The sequence below is a fragment of the Ctenopharyngodon idella genome, chromosome 10 (assembly GCF_019924925.1).
Source record: "Ctenopharyngodon idella isolate HZGC_01 chromosome 10, HZGC01, whole genome shotgun sequence".
Lineage (NCBI taxonomy): Eukaryota > Metazoa > Chordata > Actinopteri > Cypriniformes > Xenocyprididae > Ctenopharyngodon > Ctenopharyngodon idella.
Genome location: NC_067229.1, coordinates 3,105,924 through 3,126,667, shown reverse-complemented (window position 1 = coordinate 3,126,667; position 20,744 = coordinate 3,105,924). Strand labels below are relative to the sequence as shown.

General features: G+C 38.1%; 2 protein-coding genes across 2 annotated transcripts in view; both read left to right on the top strand.

Annotated features, from left to right (window-relative positions):
• LOC127520458 (SLAM family member 5-like) overlaps positions 1-20,744 on the top strand; it is a 162,261-nt gene that overhangs the window by 101,179 nt on the left and 40,338 nt on the right. The window lies entirely within an intron of this gene.
• s1pr4 (sphingosine-1-phosphate receptor 4) lies at positions 1,510-5,345 on the top strand. Its single transcript, XM_051908580.1, has 3 exons — positions 1,510-1,528; positions 2,080-2,167; positions 3,565-5,345. Exon 3 carries the CDS (start codon positions 3,697-3,699, stop codon positions 4,864-4,866), a length of 1,170 nt encoding a protein of 389 aa, XP_051764540.1. The 5' UTR covers positions 1,510-1,528; positions 2,080-2,167; positions 3,565-3,696; the 3' UTR covers positions 4,867-5,345.

Here is a 20,744-nt window from a genome sequence, read left to right as displayed (position 1 = left end):
ATGCTTTTAAACATTATGAAAGGAGGAACATGTGTGCTGCAGCACTTCATGATGCTTCTGCTTCACTATCCACTGCAACGTATGCATTTAAAACATTTTGTTATGAAATTCCTACGTTCAAAAGATCACAAGAAACATAAATTCAGTCAAGTGCATCCAAAGATTGGTGTATTTCAGAGAGTTTGGTGTCGACGCTGCTATTCTTTTATAGTTAGGGTGATTTTTAGAACTTTATCTTCATCATTATCATTATAGTTATCATCCCTGGTGTGAACAGGTTTTAAAGCATTTTTGCTTGGCGTGCAGCTTGAATATCTCCTGAAGCTGTAAACAACTTGTTTATCACGCAGGTTCTCTTTCTGCTTACGTGATCATGTTTAATAGTGACACACTTTTGCTTTTTTGTGGCTTTCTCTGATAACACTTTTTTATTTTCAGTGTGTTAGTGTCTTCAGGGCGTTGGCAACTGTGAAGGGTGTTGCTTCTTACCTCAGGATGTGGTAGTTTCAGAAGTCCCCCCTCCTTTATCTAACCCCAACATTTACTGGATGGTAATACAAAACAGAAATGAAGAAAAGAAACTGCGTGATTTTACTCAGATGATTTAAAATTGTTTCAGGAGACAGCGAAGAAATGATGCATAGACAAAAGGGGACCAAATCAGGGGACCATAAGTAAATAAAAAGAACACTGAAGTTTCTACTTTATAACAGGTGAGAGATATATATATATATATATATATATATATATATATATATTTATATATAGAACATTATGAAAAATGCAATGGATCATTGCACATCCAAAATATTTATGATCGGCAAGCATTCCCTATTCAGTATTTGAAAATTTAGGATAAATCAGCTAAATTTGTTAATTGAAAATGTAATGCATATTAAACAGACATGTAGCTGATTAAGGTTTGTAAAGTGTGTGTGTATGTGTGTGTGTCTGTGCATGTGTGTCTGAATGTCTGTGTGTGTGTGTCTGTGCATGTGTGTCTGAGTGTCTGTGTGTGTGTCTGTGTGTCTGAGTGTATGTGTGTGTGTCTGTGCGTGTGTGTCTGTGTGTGTCTGAGTGTGTATGTGTGTGTGTGTGTCTGTGCATGTGTGTCTGAGTGTCTGTGTGTGTGTCTGTGTGTCTGAGTGTATGTGTGTGTGTCTGTGCGTGTGTGTCTGTGTGTGTGTCTGAGTGTCTGTGTGTGTCTGAGTGTGTATGTGTGTGTGTGTGTCTGTGTGTGTGTGTGTGTCTGTGCATGTGTGTCTGAGTGTCTGTGTGTGTCTGAGTGTCTGTGTGTGTCTGTGCATGTGTGTCTGAGTGTCTGTGTGTGTCTGAGTGTATGTGTGTGTGTCTGTGCGTGTCTGTGCGTGTGTGTCTGTGTGTGTGTGTGTGTGTGTCTGTGTTTCCACCCAGCTGGATGAGGTGAACTGAAAACAGCAAGGGAGGAGGCCACTTTTACTAGGTCATCTTCCTGTTTGCTGACTGGCTTCTGAGAAATATCAGTTAAAGCAACAAGCAGCAAGCTGTTGTAAGAAAATTTGTATAGCATCAGTGTATTTAAATGGTCTTGCAAAATGTTTTCATTACTGCAACACGTGCGGAGTAGAAACTGGCACAATGGCTTCCTGTAGTAGTACTATATCATTGTTCATTTGTTGCAGTTAAAATATTGCAGATATAATATTGTAAATTGTTTAATAAATTGAAGCCATTATGTTTATATATTTATATGACATTTTTATATGCATTTAATATTGCTTGTATATTTATAATTATTTTTCAAGTATGCATTTTTATTTTTAATGATTTATTTCTTTATTATATTTCACTATGTGTTTTTGCAGGCTGTGCAGATAAAATTCACATAGATGACAAATCTTTCCCAATATGTACAATATTCATTACCAAATCGTATTGCATGCAGTGCAAAATTATTTTTCTCATGGCCACTTTCCCACTTTCTGGGAAGATGTCACAATTATGCATTTTTAGAAACATTGTAGAAACTTAGAATTTTTCTGCTTTCTCCATTGGGTGTGTCAAATATCTGCAAGAATGCTTCCTTCCTTGTTACTGCAGGGTATATAATAGTTCAGAGACCCAGTGCTCGAGCTTTCAGCATCAGAGCATGGCTCAATACCAGTTACACCAGCATCACTAATAAGAGGTGAGTTAAGATAGCAAAATATGTCCTTTGTTTTAATTTAAGAAAAATTGTTTGACTTTTTTTCTTTTTAAATAACATATATACACATATATATATATATATATATATATATTAATTTATTAAAAGTCTTTTGTAAATTATTTAGTAGTAATTTGAACAGAATTTTTTTGCATTTATATTGAGATTAAAACTTTTGTCATTGTATTGGCTTAACATGAACCATACAATTAGTGCTTTTAAAATAAACATTAAAAATATTTATTTGTTTATTGATTGATTGATTTATTGCACGCGTTGGCTCTTTAAACATTCCACGCCGAACTACCCTCTTAACCACAAGAGCAGTACTGAAACTAGATATTTAAATGTACAGTACACGTGCGGAGATGAAATTAGGTCAAGCTCAAGCTTTACTTCTAAAATAACATTTTTAGAACTACATAAAAAAAAAAAGAAAAGATTTTAATTATTCAATAACACTTTACAATAAGGTTCATTAGTTAAACTTAGTTAATGTATTAACTAACGTGAACTAACCATGAACAATACATTTGTTAAAAGTCTTTTGTAAATTATTTGTTACTGTATTTACTAATCTTCGTTAACTAATCTTCGTTAATGAAAATAGTTGTTCATTGTTTGTTCATGTTAGTTCACAGTGCATTAACTAATGTTAACAAGAATAATATATAATAATGTATTAGTAAATGTTGAAATTAACATTAACAAAAATTTATAAATGCCGTATAAGTGCAGTTCATTATTAGTTCATGTTAACTAACGTAATTAACGAATGCTAAATAATGAACCTTATTGTAAAGTGTTACCAATTATTCTTTACTATTCTCAACATTATTCTATATTTTGTGGGCGGTGGTGTAAACTGGCGGTTAAAAATCTGGTAACCGAAACAGGCACCGCAAATAGCAGTTTCTGAGGTGACACCATTGTGCACTTGAGCAAGATGCTTGCAGCGGGACTGTCCCTGTAGTGTGAAGCCACTTCGAAAGCCAGATGGACTTTTATAATCGCATGTTAGCAAGGTTTTACCAAGTAGGATGTGTTCCTGGATTTACAAAATCATAGCATACACTCTTAAAAATAAAGATTCTTTTTTTTTGCCATTTGTGGTTCCATGAAGGAACCATTAACACCCATGGAAACTTTCCATTCCACAAAAGGTTCTTTAGATTATTAAAGTTCTTCACAGAAAGAAGAAAAGGGGTTATTTTAAGAACTTTCACTGAAAGGATCTTGGTTGTTCTATGGCATCGCTGCAGAAACACCATTTTGGAATCTTTTTTTTTCAATAGTGTATGCCAAAATTTTAAACTTTTGATTTTATTCAATTCACAAACCCAATAAAAATGAACTGTGTTCAAACCATTTTCCACCAGGTTATTCAGAGAGGGAAAGGATATTCAGGACTTATTCCAAAGGAGCCGGAGTCTGATTGCCTGGAGTGCGATTGCATCAACGTCTGAATCGACCCCAGTGAGATTCAACTCCACGCTCCTGTCGTTCACACCATGGAGGTCCTACGTTCTTTCAGCTCCGCCTCTTCCTGCCCAGACATGTACAACTGGACTAGCAACAGTCTCATCCTGGGGCATTACAACTTCACCGGGCGCCTCCAACACCGCAAGCCCTCAAAGAGCGGCATCAGCGCCGTCACCATCCTGTTCCTGTGCTTCAGCGTCTTCATCATCCTGGAGAACCTCATGGTGCTGTTGGCGGTACTCTTCCGTGTACGCATGCGTCATCGCTGGATATTCATCTGCATTGCCAACATCGCCCTGAGCGACCTATTGACAGGATCCGCCTACGTGGTCAACATCTACATGTCCGGTGAACGCACCTTCAAGTTAAGCCCAGTTCTGTGGTTGTTCCGTGAAGGACTTTTGTTTGTAGCCTTGGCAGCGTCCATATTCAGCCTGCTCTTGATTGCCGTCGAGCGCTACGCCACTATGATGAAGCCCGTCCACCAGAAAACCGCCACAAAGACTTACCGAATCTACATAATGGTGGGGCTGTGCTGGATAACAGCCTTAATAATTGGCTTCCTTCCGCTGATGGGCTGGAACTGCGTTTGTGACCTAAGAAGTTGCTCTACACTTCTACCGCTCTACTCCAAGAGCTACATCTTGTTCGCCCTGGTCATCTTCTTCATAATCCTGCTCACAATTGGTGCACTTTATTTTGCAATCTACTGCCACGTCCGCAGTAGCACAGAGGCGACATCGGTACGCAAATGCAAGCGTTCGCTGCGCCTTCTGAAGGCTGTCATCTCCATCGTGGGAGTCTTCATGGTGTGTTGGGGACCATTGTTCATCCTCCTGTTGGTGGACTTCTTCTGCTACTCTCGCAATTGCAGTACGCTCTTCAATCCTGAATGGGTCATCGCCCTGGCCGTGCTCAACTCCGCCATGAACCCACTCATTTACTCGTTCGGCAGCCTGGAGCTGCGCAAAGCCATCGCGTCGCTCCTGTGCTGCTGCTGTCTGAAGGCGGGACTGTGCGACCCCAAGACCTTCATGTCCAAGGAGACCTCCAGCACCTCGGGGAGTCGACACAGCAGCTTGCGCAACAGCTTCAGCAAGGTGCGAAACCTGAGCACCAGCCCTCCGCCCGAACTGAGGAACGGCAAGAAAACACGCCTCAGCTCCACCACTTCTTGTTTATCTGCATCAAGCGGTTAGGCAGGTGTGTTTCACCTTCGCCACAGGAACTGCACCTCCTCAAACTCTCCATCATTGTGGCTTCAGGGCTGGTTCAGTTGTTGTGGGTTAAACGTCAGCTGGTGTGAGTTTCCGTGCTGATGGTCAAATTATGCAGAAGGGACTTTAAATGTGAGCAGATATGCAACAAAAACATTAAAAAACAAATAAAAAAATCATGCAACTTGAGAAATGCATTTCTGTACATTTGAGCTGAATGCAAAGCAATGCAATCAGAGCTGTAAAATTCTCAAATACAAACTGCCTTTTTATTGTTGTTTTCTACAAGAATGTAAAAGTAATATAAATATTATAATTTAAATATATAAAAAGTATATTTTCATATTGCACATATATTTTGTACAAGCACATGTAAAACTGTTTTAAAGTTTTCAGGGCAATATTTTAAATGTATGCACTGTCAAAATTGTGTTAAGGAAATAAAAATGCATTGATTGCTATTTGTGATGCAAGATTTCTTGAAGATTTTCAATCAATATAATTCATTGAACACAAGAGGGAGACAATATACAGACATTTCAATGCAACATGCTTCAAGACTGCAAAGGGAATCAGGTAGCCTATTTTCATTTCAAACACCTCAAACTTGTTAATAATAATAATAATAATAATAATAATAATGCATACAATATTACACAATAATATTCACTTGTCAAAAGATACTCAGTGATTCGGGTTAAGGTTTAGAGGACAAAACTTCAGGACTGTGAATTGATACATTCAGATTTATGTAAAGATCCACATTTTGAAATCCACCCCAGCATTCAAGAATCTCAAAAAAAAAAAACTTCAGTGTACATGGGAAACCACAGCCCTCCAAAAATAACATGACAGCCCATCTTAAAACCATCTGGACGATCCAGACAGCGATTGGAGGAATGCACAGTGGATGGAAGAAATTAATATGGCCAGAAATTATATTAAAAGATGTAGCCTACATGTTAACAAATAGCATATTAGCTGTAGTAGTTTCCTTAAATACTTAGGGAAATATACACAAACAATAGATTTTGACTCAAAATGCCCCTGAGTAGCACATACTTGAAGTCTGTTTGTGATGAATTGATGGAAACAACTGTTTACTAATGTGCACTTGTAGGGTGAATGCAGGTAAAGTGAGCCGGTTAAGTTTGATTGTACTGTGCTAAATAGATTTACACTTTCACAGCATGACAATGGTCTTTAATTAAAGAGACACTATTTCTTTAAATGATAAAATAGATTTGGTTGATGCGATATGAAACTGGTGGGTGTGGCCACACCTCAAAGGAGGACATCCTGATGGTTAAAGATAGAAAATCCTCCGACATAAGATTTTGTTTTCTAACTTATAAGGCTGCCCACTAAATGCAAACAAATATTATTTTTGACAGTTCCTGTTTTGTTTGTTACTACAGTTAACAGGAAATAAAATGCAAAGAATAAAATGTTTAAAATGTTGTTAGTTTTCTTGTGTTTAAATATTGCTGGCCCACTTTGGCTGAATGTGTTAGAGTTCATTTTCATCCATTTATTCTGATATTCAGATTTCATCAAATTTAATGTCAACAGAACATTTTCTATCAGTTGTTTTGAATTTTACACATGCATTGAATGAACTGGTAAATTTTATTCATAGCCTATAGGCTATAATATGCATTTAGGTTTGGTAAATATATTGTTGAATTGACCGTTCGCAAAGACCCGCCCCCTTTAGTTACTGTTGCTACGTCCGACAAGCCATGCCGCTCTCACGCCACACATCATGTTCTAACACATTAAAAAATGTATCGTGGAGCAAAGAGGACAACACTTTGACAGACAAGACAAAGCAGGTTACTTTTGATATGAAACAACATCTCAAATTTTGTAATTTTTAAAGAAAATTAAACAATACCGTTGTGGCTCTTTAATGTGTCGTTCAAGTGGCTCATGAACCGATCATATCTTCCTACTAGTTCATTTCAAATAAACATGAATGAACATCAGAAGGAATGTTGTTTTAACCGTGGAAAGATGTCAGTACACACAATTTTTCAAGTTCAAGTCGACCGACGTTAATCTAACTCCCCTGACTGCTTTGTCAGACATAAAGGTGGACGAGACTGTCCTCCTCCAAAAAACGACCCTTATTACGTGCCCTCTAGCTGACGTAAAAATAATGACAGTGTTGTGTTGCGTCTGTCGTCATGAAATGACGTATGACCGTCGTTACCAATCAAAATGCGTGTTCATTTAAATGCAATGTGTGGACGTTTACACAGTCCCTTACCCACCATTTGTCCTATTTCCATTTAGCAAAACTCATTTTATTTGATTAACAACTACACCTACCCCAACCTTAAACCTACCCTTAGTGATTTATAGTGCATATATACTTTATGAGCACATGCGTTCCCTGGGATCAAACCCAATCACATGATTGCATATTGTTGTATATTGCAATGCTCTACCAATTGAGCTACGCGAAATCCAAAATATAACGCCCATAAAAAGGTACAATGCATTAAAATGAAATTGTCCTGTTGTCGATAGAGGTGCAACTTTAGTAAACGCTCCTATGGGTCGTATTTCAGGGAAGTGACAAACGACATATATGGGCGTTATGGTTGGAGGACATGTTGGGATGGACTCTGTGTTATGATTGGTTAGATCGCCTGTCAATCAAACTCCCAGTGAAGGGTCAATTGTTTTATAATATGTGTTAATAAATCTTGTGTTTTTAAGTAATACACAGTGTACTTTACCTCTTTACCAGACCAGCTGGCCCACTTTACCTGAAAATAAATTTGTCGGGATAGCATGACCTCAAAATGTTTATTGGTATATACCTTGCAATTAACACATTATAACAACTGCATTTACATTTAAATATTATAGCTGGATTTTAAACTTAACAAAAGTAGCCTAATAAAGAAAAACAACAACAACAAAAAACATCTAGGTATCTAAATTACACGTTTTAACAAAAAGTGGCCCCATTCACCTGCCTCACCCCTACACAAAGTCAGGAATTAACATCATAAATGCCTGTTCACATCATGGACGACAACTGTAATCTATATATAATTTTAATAATCATTCTATTTTTATGACAAGAGACAGTACACATTTAGATTTATGCGTTTGGAAGAGCTTTTATTCCGAGCATTCAAAGTACACATTTTATGAGTTCTTGCTTTCCCTGCAATGCAAGTCGCTTCGGATAAAAGCGTCTGCCAAATATAGAACTTTAACGATGGTGACACAAAGCAGACGTAGACTATCACTTTCATAACGATTTTTTTCCCAGCTGAGGTGAAAAAAAACAAAACATTGACAGCCAATCAGAATCCACCGGACTTCATGAGCGCGAGCATTTAAATCTTCGGATTACATAACAGCAGCGCGCGCTTTTAATAAACAAAACGTTATTGTCCGTTGGGCTCAACGCTAATATAGTCATAATTCAGGGTGTGAACTAACCAAAAAATGCCACCGCAAACACGTTCCTGGAATGATTACAATTTAGTTTACGACTGCATGACGTCTTGAAGGAAATATGGATGTATGTTCGTCAGAGGGCACGAAGGGTTAACTGCGGTTGCGTGCAGACAAACCTACCCGCCCTGCGTGATTACTGCGCGTCGCCTCCAGGTGTTCTGCAGACAGATAATGACGTTCTCAGAGGGTCCTGGGATCGGGTTTCTGCACATTTGTAGCTGGTTAGCTTGCTAGCAATTCAAACCATTCCCAGTCCATGCAAATTAATTCAACATTAAGTTAACTTATAATTCAGGGCAGAAATAAAGACAAACACAACGTTCTCATTGTCTAATGTCTTATTTAATTAAGAGAAGCGAATCTTTGTGAATAAATCAGATACAACCAACAGATTAGATTAACACGTTCCCGGGTGATTATTGTGATTTGCATTTAATTTCACTGATGTGAATTTGGCTCTGGGCAACATGATTCTTCCCTTTAGGAAAAGAGTCTGCCAAATAAGAAACGAATTATGTGTTTATTGTTATTCAGTTGCTTCATGATTTAACTTGTTTGAGAGATCCTAGAGGATAAAATTAATCCAGTTTTTGCCTGAGAAAACTTCTGTAAATGGGTCAATTACGTGACGGGTTATTTTTCTGTCCAGAGGCCTTAATAATAATAAAAAATGACATCCAAAGTATGTAAGGTAGTACAACTAGACCTCTTGAATCCAAAAGGTTTTAATTATATTTTGCTACATATAAAGGTATTTTAAAGACTTTGAAGTGTCAAAAGGTCATTTGGTTTAACCATCCAAAGGCCAATACAGCCATTTCATTTGTGATTAAAATATCTTAAAATGTAATAAATGTATATATTTTTTATTCTGGCATGATTTTATAACATCATATATCAACATAGTGCAAAATGGTATTAAAATTGTGTAAAAGTCGTTGCTTGTCATTCGGAGTAACCAATATAAAGGGACCATTTTGGATCAAGTCATGCGGTCAGTATCATGTGACAGGATGTGACATCATTCAGACACCTGCAAAGGACCACATGGTCGTGAAGCAAATTAAGTCTAAAAATTCATGTTTTCACTTGCTCATACGCATGTCCCGAAACATCAGGTCATTCGGGTACAACCGCTATAAAACATGGAAAATGTTGTAATATTTAAAAAAAAACTAATACTAAATATAAAATGTTTGATTGTCCTTTTGCCAACTATCAGCCTGTTAGCATTGTTTGAAAATATTGTCATTCGGTATAGCCAAAAGTGTCATTTTTGGTTAAACCAAATGACTTTTTTGGTGACAAATTTTGTCCATCTTGTAAAAATATGACAAAAGCAGTGTTAATTGATTATAAAAACCACATAATCTCATTGTTAACACTTAATAAAACTATTGAATCCATTATGTTTTTTTACACTTTTAAAAACCTTATTCGTCAAAGACCCAAATGCAATAAATAACATCTGCATACTGGAGGACAGGAAAACATGCTGCATGCTGATTGGAAGTAAGGGGTACTGCAAGCTGATTGGAGGACAGATCATCTGTGGCATGAGGACCTCACAGGCATTCATGTGGTTTCAACATGTCTTTAGATTGTATTTTAATAAATACATTACAACCACTTACATTCAGCACAGATGTGAAATCCTTTTCCGCATGCGCTGCCTGGACCGTGACCCAGAAGGATCTACGGACGCCCGGTACTGTTGGTTTCTTTACACGGCTTTGCTGCTTTATTGCACAGCTGGTCTTGTTCAAGTTAAACCAATTATAAAGCGCACAGCTCTGGTCTGGACCGCAAACACACTGACTACATGGTGGCGGAGGGAACAAAACAATATCAGACAACTTAAGGAGGCCACGTCACGAAATCTGGTCAGTCTCTGCAGCACATGATAAAAGGAGTCCGACATTGCTGTGAAACTAAAATAAGAGGCTTTCAGCTTTCATCCCTGCAGCTCCTTCCCACTGATGCGTTTATGACCTATAATTGTTTCTGAGTAGCACAAATCTTTCCAAGTAGCTGTCAATGCTGCGGACTGAGGAGAACGGTTCAAGTAAGGCCGCAAGACCTGCAAAATATATGGAAACTATCCTATATAGATGCCATATAACAGATCAGGGATCAAGAAGCAATCAAATTGTGCAGCTTTTTTTTTTACTAAGTAGTAGTTTTTAAGTAGTTTTTGATACCCTAACACTCTGAAAACCCTAGTAATAATATAGCAACAGTATAAAAAGCATGCAAGCACATACAGTCTTTACCTTAATGGTTACAGGAGCAGCTCTGTTACGATGCAGAAAAGGAAAAGCCAAAGTTAGACTGCAGAAAGTTAACAGACTGAGGTAGATTTATGATCTACCTGAAGCCTTCCATTTTTTATACGCGTAAAAGGAGATGACAGCGCGACCTAAAATAAGGCTCTCGCCGTAATTCATTTTAACTATCTTTAACACGCAGAGACACTGCAGGCGGTTTTTGAAGCGCGGCGAATATGAGGTAAAACCTGCTCAACATACATCTTCATACATTTCAGCAGGAACACTGAAAGATCTCGATATCGTGCGCTCCCATGGCCATGCTTGTGCTGAGAACAGAATGCAATGCTAAAAATACGGATATGGCTTTAATCAGTATGCAAAAAAAGCCATTATCCTCAATGCCTTGACTTCTAATGGTAAACCATTCATATTTTATCAAGGTCGGCTCGCTTGGAAAACATGTTTTATATTCAGTGATGACAGATGAATTTGAAGAGAAGCACACTTCATGCTGATTGGAGGATACTGAAGGACGCTGAATTCTGTTTGGAGGAGAGTAAAGCAGTGGCGTTTAGGACTTCACTCCTGTTCCTGCTGAACTGAGCCAGCACTCGATCAGCACACTGATACCAGTTCAGCAGGCACAAGAAGGCACAGCCCTCAATCGTTTCGTCAAAACCACACCATCGCAATTATTCAAATGATCTGAGAGGATTTGCCTGGACAAGTTGCAGGGATGGTCACGACGCCACGCCTTGTTTGCAAAGACTCTGACCCCAATTTGCAGTTAACTGAAGGTTAAATTTGCAGTTATTACAGCTGGCAAGAGGCAAGAGCAAATGCCTTCACCGACAACCCTACACACCTGCTCCCGTTTTGTTCTCAAAAACGGTCACATTTATCATTTGGTGAATTTTCATGGGCGAAATGCCGTAAATTTAGTAGAAGTCAATGCGTTCAGGAATTTAGTGTGAGGGCAAAATATTTCCCCATGCAGATTTCCCATGCATTCAAGTTGGTCCTTAAATCTATGGATTTCATCCAATGTCAAAAATGAGGAACAAATAGGGATTTATAAAGGTGGAAACACTTATCTATCGTCCAATTTCTTAAAATCTGTATTGACTTCCATTTTTTTGGGTTAAATCCCGCTCTTTATAGACTTCAAACTTAACAGAGTGCAACAATCGAGTTCTGGAAAACTCCACTAATTTTCTCCATAGGGAAACAGACTTTTAACAATAACTTATAAACCTTTAAAGACAGCCTTATTGTAAGCTATGAGGTTGTTAATTGATAGTATTTGCTTCAGCTAAAGCTGCCAGACCACATTATTTCAACTTATTTTTAAAATAAATGTGTTTAACAGTGAAATTCATGGTGAAAAACTACATTACCCATGATGCTATACAGAAAATTCCACCATTCAGAGTCGAAAAAGCAAACAGCGCCACAAGCTTTTTAACCCCACCCACGCACATAAAGCACTGCGAATTACGTAATCAAGGCGATCTTAAAATTTGTATATATATATATATATACGCATATTTTGTACAATAAACTTAAAATAAAGTGTTTCTATTTCTCCATCATTTTTAATTTCATTATGCTGTTCACAATGCTTCATAGGATTGTAGTTCTTTCCCTCACTAAAGCCGTGACAAGACATCTTGTACCTTCGTGTTTTTGTCATCAAAACAAAGTTTGTAGTGTTATGATTCACCTCGTAGCTGATTGGCTTGGTTCAGCTGATTGCACTCTATAGACAACCAAAATGATATAGGCCTAAATATCATCAATGCTGCACAAATAACCACCATACAAGGCTGCATTTAGGAAAATGATACAAATAGAGCCGAACTAAGTCCATCAAAGTGACGGATAATGATTCGTTGTAGCGCAACCGCTGCCCCTGCTTTCCTGGAAGATCTACACCTTTCAGCTTTTTAATGACTGGAGTGAATTTACTAACACACAAGAACTGGTCTAAATGGATTTTAACTTTGTGTGCCAGTGCTTCCATTGAGTTCGACAAAGTGGTCAGAAGCTCCTCTGTGAAATGAAAGCCTGACACATTTGCCTCATCCATCTCAGCTAACAGTACTCAGACCATGGATCTAAGAGCTTAACATACCTCATTTGCGTGCATGTCCTAACTGGTTTCACATTTACTGGCATCCCACCCTTCATTACGCCCTGTTCCTGCCCTGTCTCACTTTGATGCCAGAGCAAGTAGGTGGACAACACCTGACCATGATGGGGCGGGTGGATTTCCCTGTACACATACCGTCATACAGTTCACTTCAGGCACTGAACTTAGCCACTGTGAACAGTATTCTTAAGGGATCAATGCTCACCAATTAGCTAAGCTCTGTGCCTTGAGCAAGTGATGACCTGATGGACCAACTTCAAGATGGAAAGGGTGCGACCGAATGAGGCATATTAGCTAGAAACACGATGTATCTTGGGTAATTACACCTGCTTATTCATTGTGACTTTGCACAAATAATTTAGAACTCTAGGTTTGAATAAAAAAAAAATCTTCCACACTTGAAGCTGACTCTGAGCTGTTGTGGCGTTTTATTCAGGATTTTCAGTCAATCATAAAGTACCGTCTGATAACAGTCCTAATCGCTGTGGGTGTCAAACATGGTTTGAGTCTCCATTTTTTTATGAAACTTGCCAGATGCCCTTTTGCCTTTGCCGATATTCCAGTAAGCCATTATCTGTCATTCCTGAGGAAACATGATATTTCCAGAGCGATGAGTCACTGTTTGTGTTATTGAGACTGAAAAACATACCAAGCAGTTGCACTCACATGAACTAAATGCCAAAGAGGTTGCATAAACAAAGACTGAATCTGAATATGTTGCAGCAAGCACTGCGTAAAAAAAGAGTTTTACATTTTCTGAAGTGGCGTTTGTCACTTTAAGGCTCGCTCACACCAATGACAATAACTATAATGGTAATTGTAATAGTGTTCACACCAACGCACATTAACGCTCAGTTTATTATAAGCACATGCTGCAGTTTTCTCACGAGCTCTTTAAAGCAGGATGGATTCTGATTGGCTGTCAATGTTTTATCATTCATCAACTGAAAAAAAAAAAAACATTCTTAAAGTGATTCCAATGGCATTGTTCCTCTGTGCTTTAATCGTTATAGTTGTGGTGTGGGCTATTCTTTCGAATTTAGAACAATTTTTAAAAACATTATCATTATAGTTTGGTGTGAACAGGCCTTTACTTTGGTTCCTTCTGGGATTTTTTTTCCCACAAGTAAGTTTTCTTAGAAAATTAATCATCCAAATTTTAATTTTAGGCTTTAGGGGTTTGTTTAAAGGATTAGTTCACTTTAAAATGAAAATTACCCCAAGCTTTACTCACCATCAAGCCATGCTAGGTGTACTTTCTTCTTTCTGATGAACACAATCAGAGTTATATTATTAAATATCCTGACGCATCTGAGCTTTATAATGGCAGTGAACAGGACCAACGAGTATGAAGCTCAAGAAAGTGCATTTCATAAGTTGAATACGGAAGGCGGTCTGGCGGAAGCTAGATATTTTACTTCATAACTTGTTAAATATGCATGTTTCTTACACAAATGCATCGCTTCACTTCAGAAGGCCTTTATTACCCCCCAGAGTAAATATCCTGATGCATCTAAGCTTTATAATGGCAGTGAATGGGTCAAATGAGTATAAAGCTCAAGAAAGTGCATCCATCCATCATAAACACACTCCACACGGCTCCGGGGGGTTTATAAAGTAAATTATCTGGCTTCGGCCAGACCGTCTTCCTTATTCAAAAAAACAAAACAAAAAAAAAAATGTAAGTGATGTCGCATCAATTACACTTTTTCCGTAAGGAATACGGAAGGCATAGGACATAGCATAAGTGTTTTGAACTGCGAGAGGCATTACACTTTCTTCATAAGTTGAATACGGAAGGTGGTCTGGCAGAAACTAGATATTTTACTTTATAACTTGTTAAATATCGATATTTTTCTTACACAAACGTATTGCTTCGCTTCAGAAGTCCTTTATTAACCCCCCGGAGCCGCGTGGAGTACGTCTATAATGGACGGATGCACTTTCTTGATCTTCATACTCGTTGGTCCTGTTCACTGCCATTATAAAGCTCGGATGCGTCAGGATATTTATTAATATAACTCCAATTGTGTTCATCAGAAAGAAGAAAGTCATATACACCTAGGATGGCTTGATGGCGAGTAAAGCTTGGGGTAATTTTCATTTTAAAGTGAACTAATCCTTTAAGTCATCAACTCCAAGTATGTACGTTGCCCCTAAAGGGACATGGTGATGGAAAAATATATAAGATGGGAAGAAAAATCACAAATCTCTCACAAATGTTTTGAGTTCCCTCTTAAAACTTTGCGTTCACTCTGAAAATGTTTGCGTCCCCCCGAGAATCTTTGCAAAGTTCTTTGCAAGCGAATGCAAAGATTCTTGGGGGAAAGCAAAAGTTTTACGAAGGAATGCAACATTTCTTGTGGGAAAGCAAAACTTTTTGAGAGAGAATGCGAAAGCATTGAAATATAATCTTTTCTTCCCATCTTATATCACCATGTCCCTTTAGGGGCTCCATAAGTATGAGCATTACTAATAGTCATTCTCTGCTGATTAAAGTAAAATCATTTCCTAGGTGGAGCAAGTACATTTTGATGAATGATAAAACCAGCACAATAAAAGCAGGAACGTGCATTAGGAAATTAAACAGGGTCAGTGTTGACTTTAAGCCACATGCAAACAAGAGCTCTGACAGTCTAATTCAGACAAATCTCTGTGGTTCTTTGTCTGTTGTTAAAGGCTCTCCAAAAACACCCGGTCAGGTTGGCGGTGTAGGTGGGGCACCTGAAGAACTGTGCAGGGGTGGAAATCCCTGGCAATGTGATTTTCAATTCTGTTTATCTACCAAATCACGGTGCCAGGAACCCTCCCCACCACAGCTGCAACTTTAGATCCAAAAGCTTTACAGCTGTGGTCCAGCTGCATCCCAGGGCTGCCCGAACCCTATGGGGAGAGAAGGAGAGATCGTCAGCTTATCCAAACCAGGTCGACATTGTGGGATTCGACTACGGCTGGCGGTCTAAACCACGCTACTGTTTATCATTAACACTGTCAGGGAAGCTACTTTAGAAATGTCGTTTCAAAGGCAAGCTTCTCATAACTTAAAGTAGGTAAAGCTGAAATGTGTAGGGTTTTTGATGTTACTTCTGTTTGTCCCACCAATTGCAGATGGAGTGAGTGTTCAGGAAACCTGCTTGAAAACAGTCATTATTTTTGACAAATTCATTGGGTGTGGCTAGTGATGAAAAAGTAACGTTTACTTAACTAATGAAATTTACAGTGCAGAACATTTTTTTGGAAAAATTGTTTGCTAGATAATGAGAAACTAAATTGAAGCTATGAGAATAATATATTTTAGAAAATTATGAAATAAATTATAATATTTATTAGTTTTTTGACTACTTTTATGACACCGACACCTTTTTTGTGACCTCTGGAGCATGACAGACATGGTCGCTATGAACCGTGATTCAAAAGAGTTCAGATTTAGCACTTCAAAATGTTTAATTTAATGGTACAAAAGAAACGAAAGACACGAGAGTGAATTTTTTAAGTCGAAACTTTCGAAACTTCCAGATTCAGCACATTAGGACCTTAATTGGCCTTTGAGGACAACGGGCTCCACAAATCCCTGATCCTAAGGGGAATACAGTCTGAAAAACACAGTGTACTTAAACCTGGAATGCAATAATCTGCTTCTCTATATAAATTTTCTTGTTTAGCTGATAGACATCGACTGCCTGAGAAGAATCCAACATGATTAAACAGCAGATGTTACCATGCAGACGCCACAGATTCAGCTGCCAAGTCAAAGTTCATCATTTCAAAGCGCTTAGTAGAAAGAAAAAAAAGAAAAAAAAAAAAATTTGCCTGTGTTTTGAATGGCTCAAGACGTGAGCACTGCAAACAGCTACCGGACACATTTGTTCCCAGAATCCTATTTTAAGGGCAGAGTGAATTTAACATTTTTTTTTCTCTATCTTTTCCCTCTTATGGACTGAAATTTCCTCAACAATATAAAACGAGGGGAAAGGGGGTGAACATGTAGAAAAGAGTTTGCTACGGTCCTGTACAAAAGCGGCCCGAAATGTCTCAAGTCCTTTCATGGAGCTGATCGGAACAGAATGATCCATTAGTTTTGGACATTTCAGACTGGAGGACGGAGAACTGAATTTCAAAGCCATGACGACTGCTACTTTTCATGCTGCAGAGAAATGTGATGTATTATTGTTGTTTCCACAGCATTCTTGGGCCACCCTCGTAGTGATGTCATAATGGCGCGATTGTGCTCCTGTCTGATACCGTTTTGCTGAGGGAGAAGAATATATTTCAGTATGTTTTTATTTCTGAATATATTCAGAATTTCAGACTGATAGCAATAAGGGTTTTGCCAAATTTTCCATGACTTTTCCAGCTGATCTCAGATCAGATTCTATGATTTCCATCATAATAAGCTATATACATATATATATATATATACATTATATATCACCTCAGCTATGTTACGTGCATCACTATGTCATGTGCCTGCAACAACTTAATGCAATAGTGTTGGTGTACATTGGGTTTATGGTGTAGCAAGAGTCTGCAACTGTCCGGCTTTCTTCAGGAAATTGCTTACGGGGTTGAGGGTATGTGTCAGTGTACTGTGAATAGAACACAAAGGTGCCAAATTTTTCCAGCCAAGGAAAATGTATGTTAACACCTAGTCCTTGCTTTTTCCGTACTTAATCATGAGTACCATTTGGCTGTCTATATTAAAACGATATTAAACCAATGAATGAAAAGAGAAAAACAGAAGCCAGAAGTTTTACTTCTATGCCTCTGAAATATGGGAATGTGCTGTAGATCATTGCCAAATACATTTCAAAAGGTCACAGTAACGGTCTGAGTAGTAACATGTTTTACTACGCAATGCATCACACAGAGATTACAGTGTAACTGAGCTCTATATTTAAAAAGTGAGGTGTTAAAGGATTAGCTCACTTCAGAATTCAAATTTCCTGATAATTTACTCACCCCCATGCCATCCAAGATGTTCATGTCTTTCTTTCTTCAGTCGAAAAGAAATTATGTTTTTTGAGGAAAACATTCCAGGATTTTCTCCATATAGTGGACTTCACTGGGGTTCAACGGGTTGAAGGTCCAAATGTCAGTTTCAGTGCAGCTTCAAAGAGCTCTACATGATCCCAGACGAGGAATAAGGGTCTTATCTAGCGAAACGATCGGTCATTTTCTTAAATTAAAAAAAAATAATAGTACTTTTTAACCACAAATGCTCATCTTGCACTGCTCTGCGATGCGCCATGCATGACGTAATCACGTTGGAAAGGTCACACTTGACACGGGGGGAAGTACCCATCCAGCTAACGTGCAAAGACTGTCAAACGCCCTTTACAAAAAAAGGTAAAACAATTATGTCGGACGATTTTGAAGTTGGAGGAGAAAATGAGTGCGTTTACATGCACATTCTTAAGCCGATTATTCTGAATAAGCTGAGAACGAACGTGGTCATGTAAGCGCGGTAACCCGTTTTCTTTTATCGGAGTAAGGTCATAAACGGCTTAAGCATAAACCGGTCAGATCAGGTAGTTTTTTGGCTCTTACCCCGATTTCGCGTGGCATGTAAACGCATTAACCTGCTTTCTGTCGGCTTATTGAAGTGTGCACGTGTGATCCGTGACAGAAACGCATCCTTAGTGCAGATTTAAATGCATCCAGACAGAGCGAGCGTTTTGAGGAAAGGAAGAAGAAAATATATCACAAACGCAGACTCTTTCAAGACTCGGAAAATGTAAAAAATTCTCTTGTGCGGCAGAAGTAGAAAAACGCTGCATCTGTTACTGCATGAGAGCATTAATATAAGAGCCGTAAGATTCTCGCTGACATGTTGCAAGCTTTATTTAACGTCACAACCGATATAACGTATGGAATACTCTGAGTCAGATACGCAAATGATTATTTCCGACGTCACTACAGGGAAATAACCCGATTTATTAATAAAGTCATGTAAACACAGTTTACTTGCGTTGTCAGTTTGCATGTAAACGGGGAAAACTGGTTATTTCAATAAGCTAATATTTGTTAGTTATCAGCTAACTGGTAAACGTGCTCAATGAGATGGAGTTTTTCACCCTACCGTGGTACTTCTGCCTGTGTCATGCGTGACCTTTCAACGTGATTATGTAATGCGTGGCGGATCGCAGAGCAGTGCAAGATGAGCATTTGTGGTTAAAAAGTATATAATTTTTATTTATATTTTTTAGAAAATGACCGATTGTTTCCCTAGATAAGACCCTTATTCATCGTCTGGGATCGTGTTTGAAGCTGCACTGAAACTGCAGTTTGGACCTTCAACCCGTTGGTAGCCATTGAAGTCCACTATATGGAGAAAAATCCTGGAATGTTTTCCTCAAAAAACATCATTTCTTTTCGACTGAAGAAAGAAAGACATCTTGGATGACATGGGGGTGAGTAAATTATCAGGAAATTTTAATTCTGAAGTTAACTAATGCTTTAAGTAATAAAAGTAAACCAAAGAACAGAACAGAATAGTATGATCACATATTAATCAAAAACAGCATTGCATTTGCATTCATTGGTGAAGTAGCAAAGGTTATAGCTTTTGTGGAATTTCCATTATTATTTCTATTAAAAGAATAGTTTGCCCAAAAATGAAAACCCTTTTGTCGTTCCAAACTCATATGCCTTTTTGAAGCATAGTCACTATAAACAGTTACATATAGCTGAACTTCATAAAGACGCTTTAAAAATGGTCACTTTTGTGCTCCACAGAAAAAAAATAACAACATACAGGTTTAGAATGGCATGAAGCAAGGCGAGTAAATAATATGTCTTGAATTTTGGGTGAACTATCCCTTTAAGTCAATACTCCAAAGATTGACCGTGCCACACAGCTCATGGTCGGACTGGTTCTGCTCCGGCGAGCAGCCATGCAGGAAAAGGTCAGACAAAATCTCTGAGACTGATTGGATAATGGCTGCATGGCCTCATGTTTGGGAGCCGTTAAGACTAAATGATCTGCGGTAGAAATGTCAGATTCTAAAAACATGTCTGTAGTGCCTTCTACCATATCGGGTTGGATGATTATCACGAATAACAACTCAAATGTGTAGAATGTACACTATTAAGAAGAGGGAAAATATGGGGTTCAAAAGCCTGAGACCATTTTTTCACTTAAACCTTAAGTTATGACATAAAAATGAAGAGGAAATATTTCTAGGTCACTAATAAAAAAACAAGTAAATGAGTGGCATAGATCATCGGACTCTTTGTACAGACGGTCGATGAGGCTCAAGATGCTTTTTGGATCGTGTCAAAAACAAAAGAGATACACTAAATACTAAAACATTCATTTTCCAGGACAATTTTTAACTCAATTTGTTATGCTGACAATATAATTTGTAATGGAAAGTTTGCATTAAATTAGAAAAGCAATTTACTATTGGTCTCAGAAATTTGGATCCCATCCCACTGTATTTTTACATTACATGTTTTAGCACGTAATATTGAACTGCATCCATAAATGACACACATGGAAGCATTTTACTAAATTCACTAACCAGTCTGCTAATATTTCATCCTCATGAGAGGTCACAGACTCAATGATTGTAGAATAAACACCATTTGACTCTAACTTCATTTGAAGTGCACATGACAGAGACAGCTGCAATGAATATTAAAGGGTTGGTTCACCCTTTTATCAATATAGCATATATTTTCCAGTCACATTTCATTGCATAGCATGGCCTTTCTGCCATGGGACGTTTTGTAACAAGTGCGCAATATTTTGTGATAGAAGGGATATAAAACAAATTAATCTATCACGGAAGTTAAAACGAAAGGATTTAGTGGAGACCTGCTGTCTCACAAGGTGTCCGGAGCACTAAAAATGTCACACCCGAAGCCAATGCATTATAGGCCTGCGTCTCCACGTGTGTGAGCTTGTACTTTACCCACCCACAGCAGAACTTTCCAGAGGGTCTGTTTATGGC

What these genes read in the sequence shown, in the direction of transcription:
- s1pr4 (XM_051908580.1), top strand. Translation starts at nt 3,697, where the DNA reads ATGGAGGTCCTACGTTCTTTCAGCTCCGCCTCTTCCTGCCCAGACATG.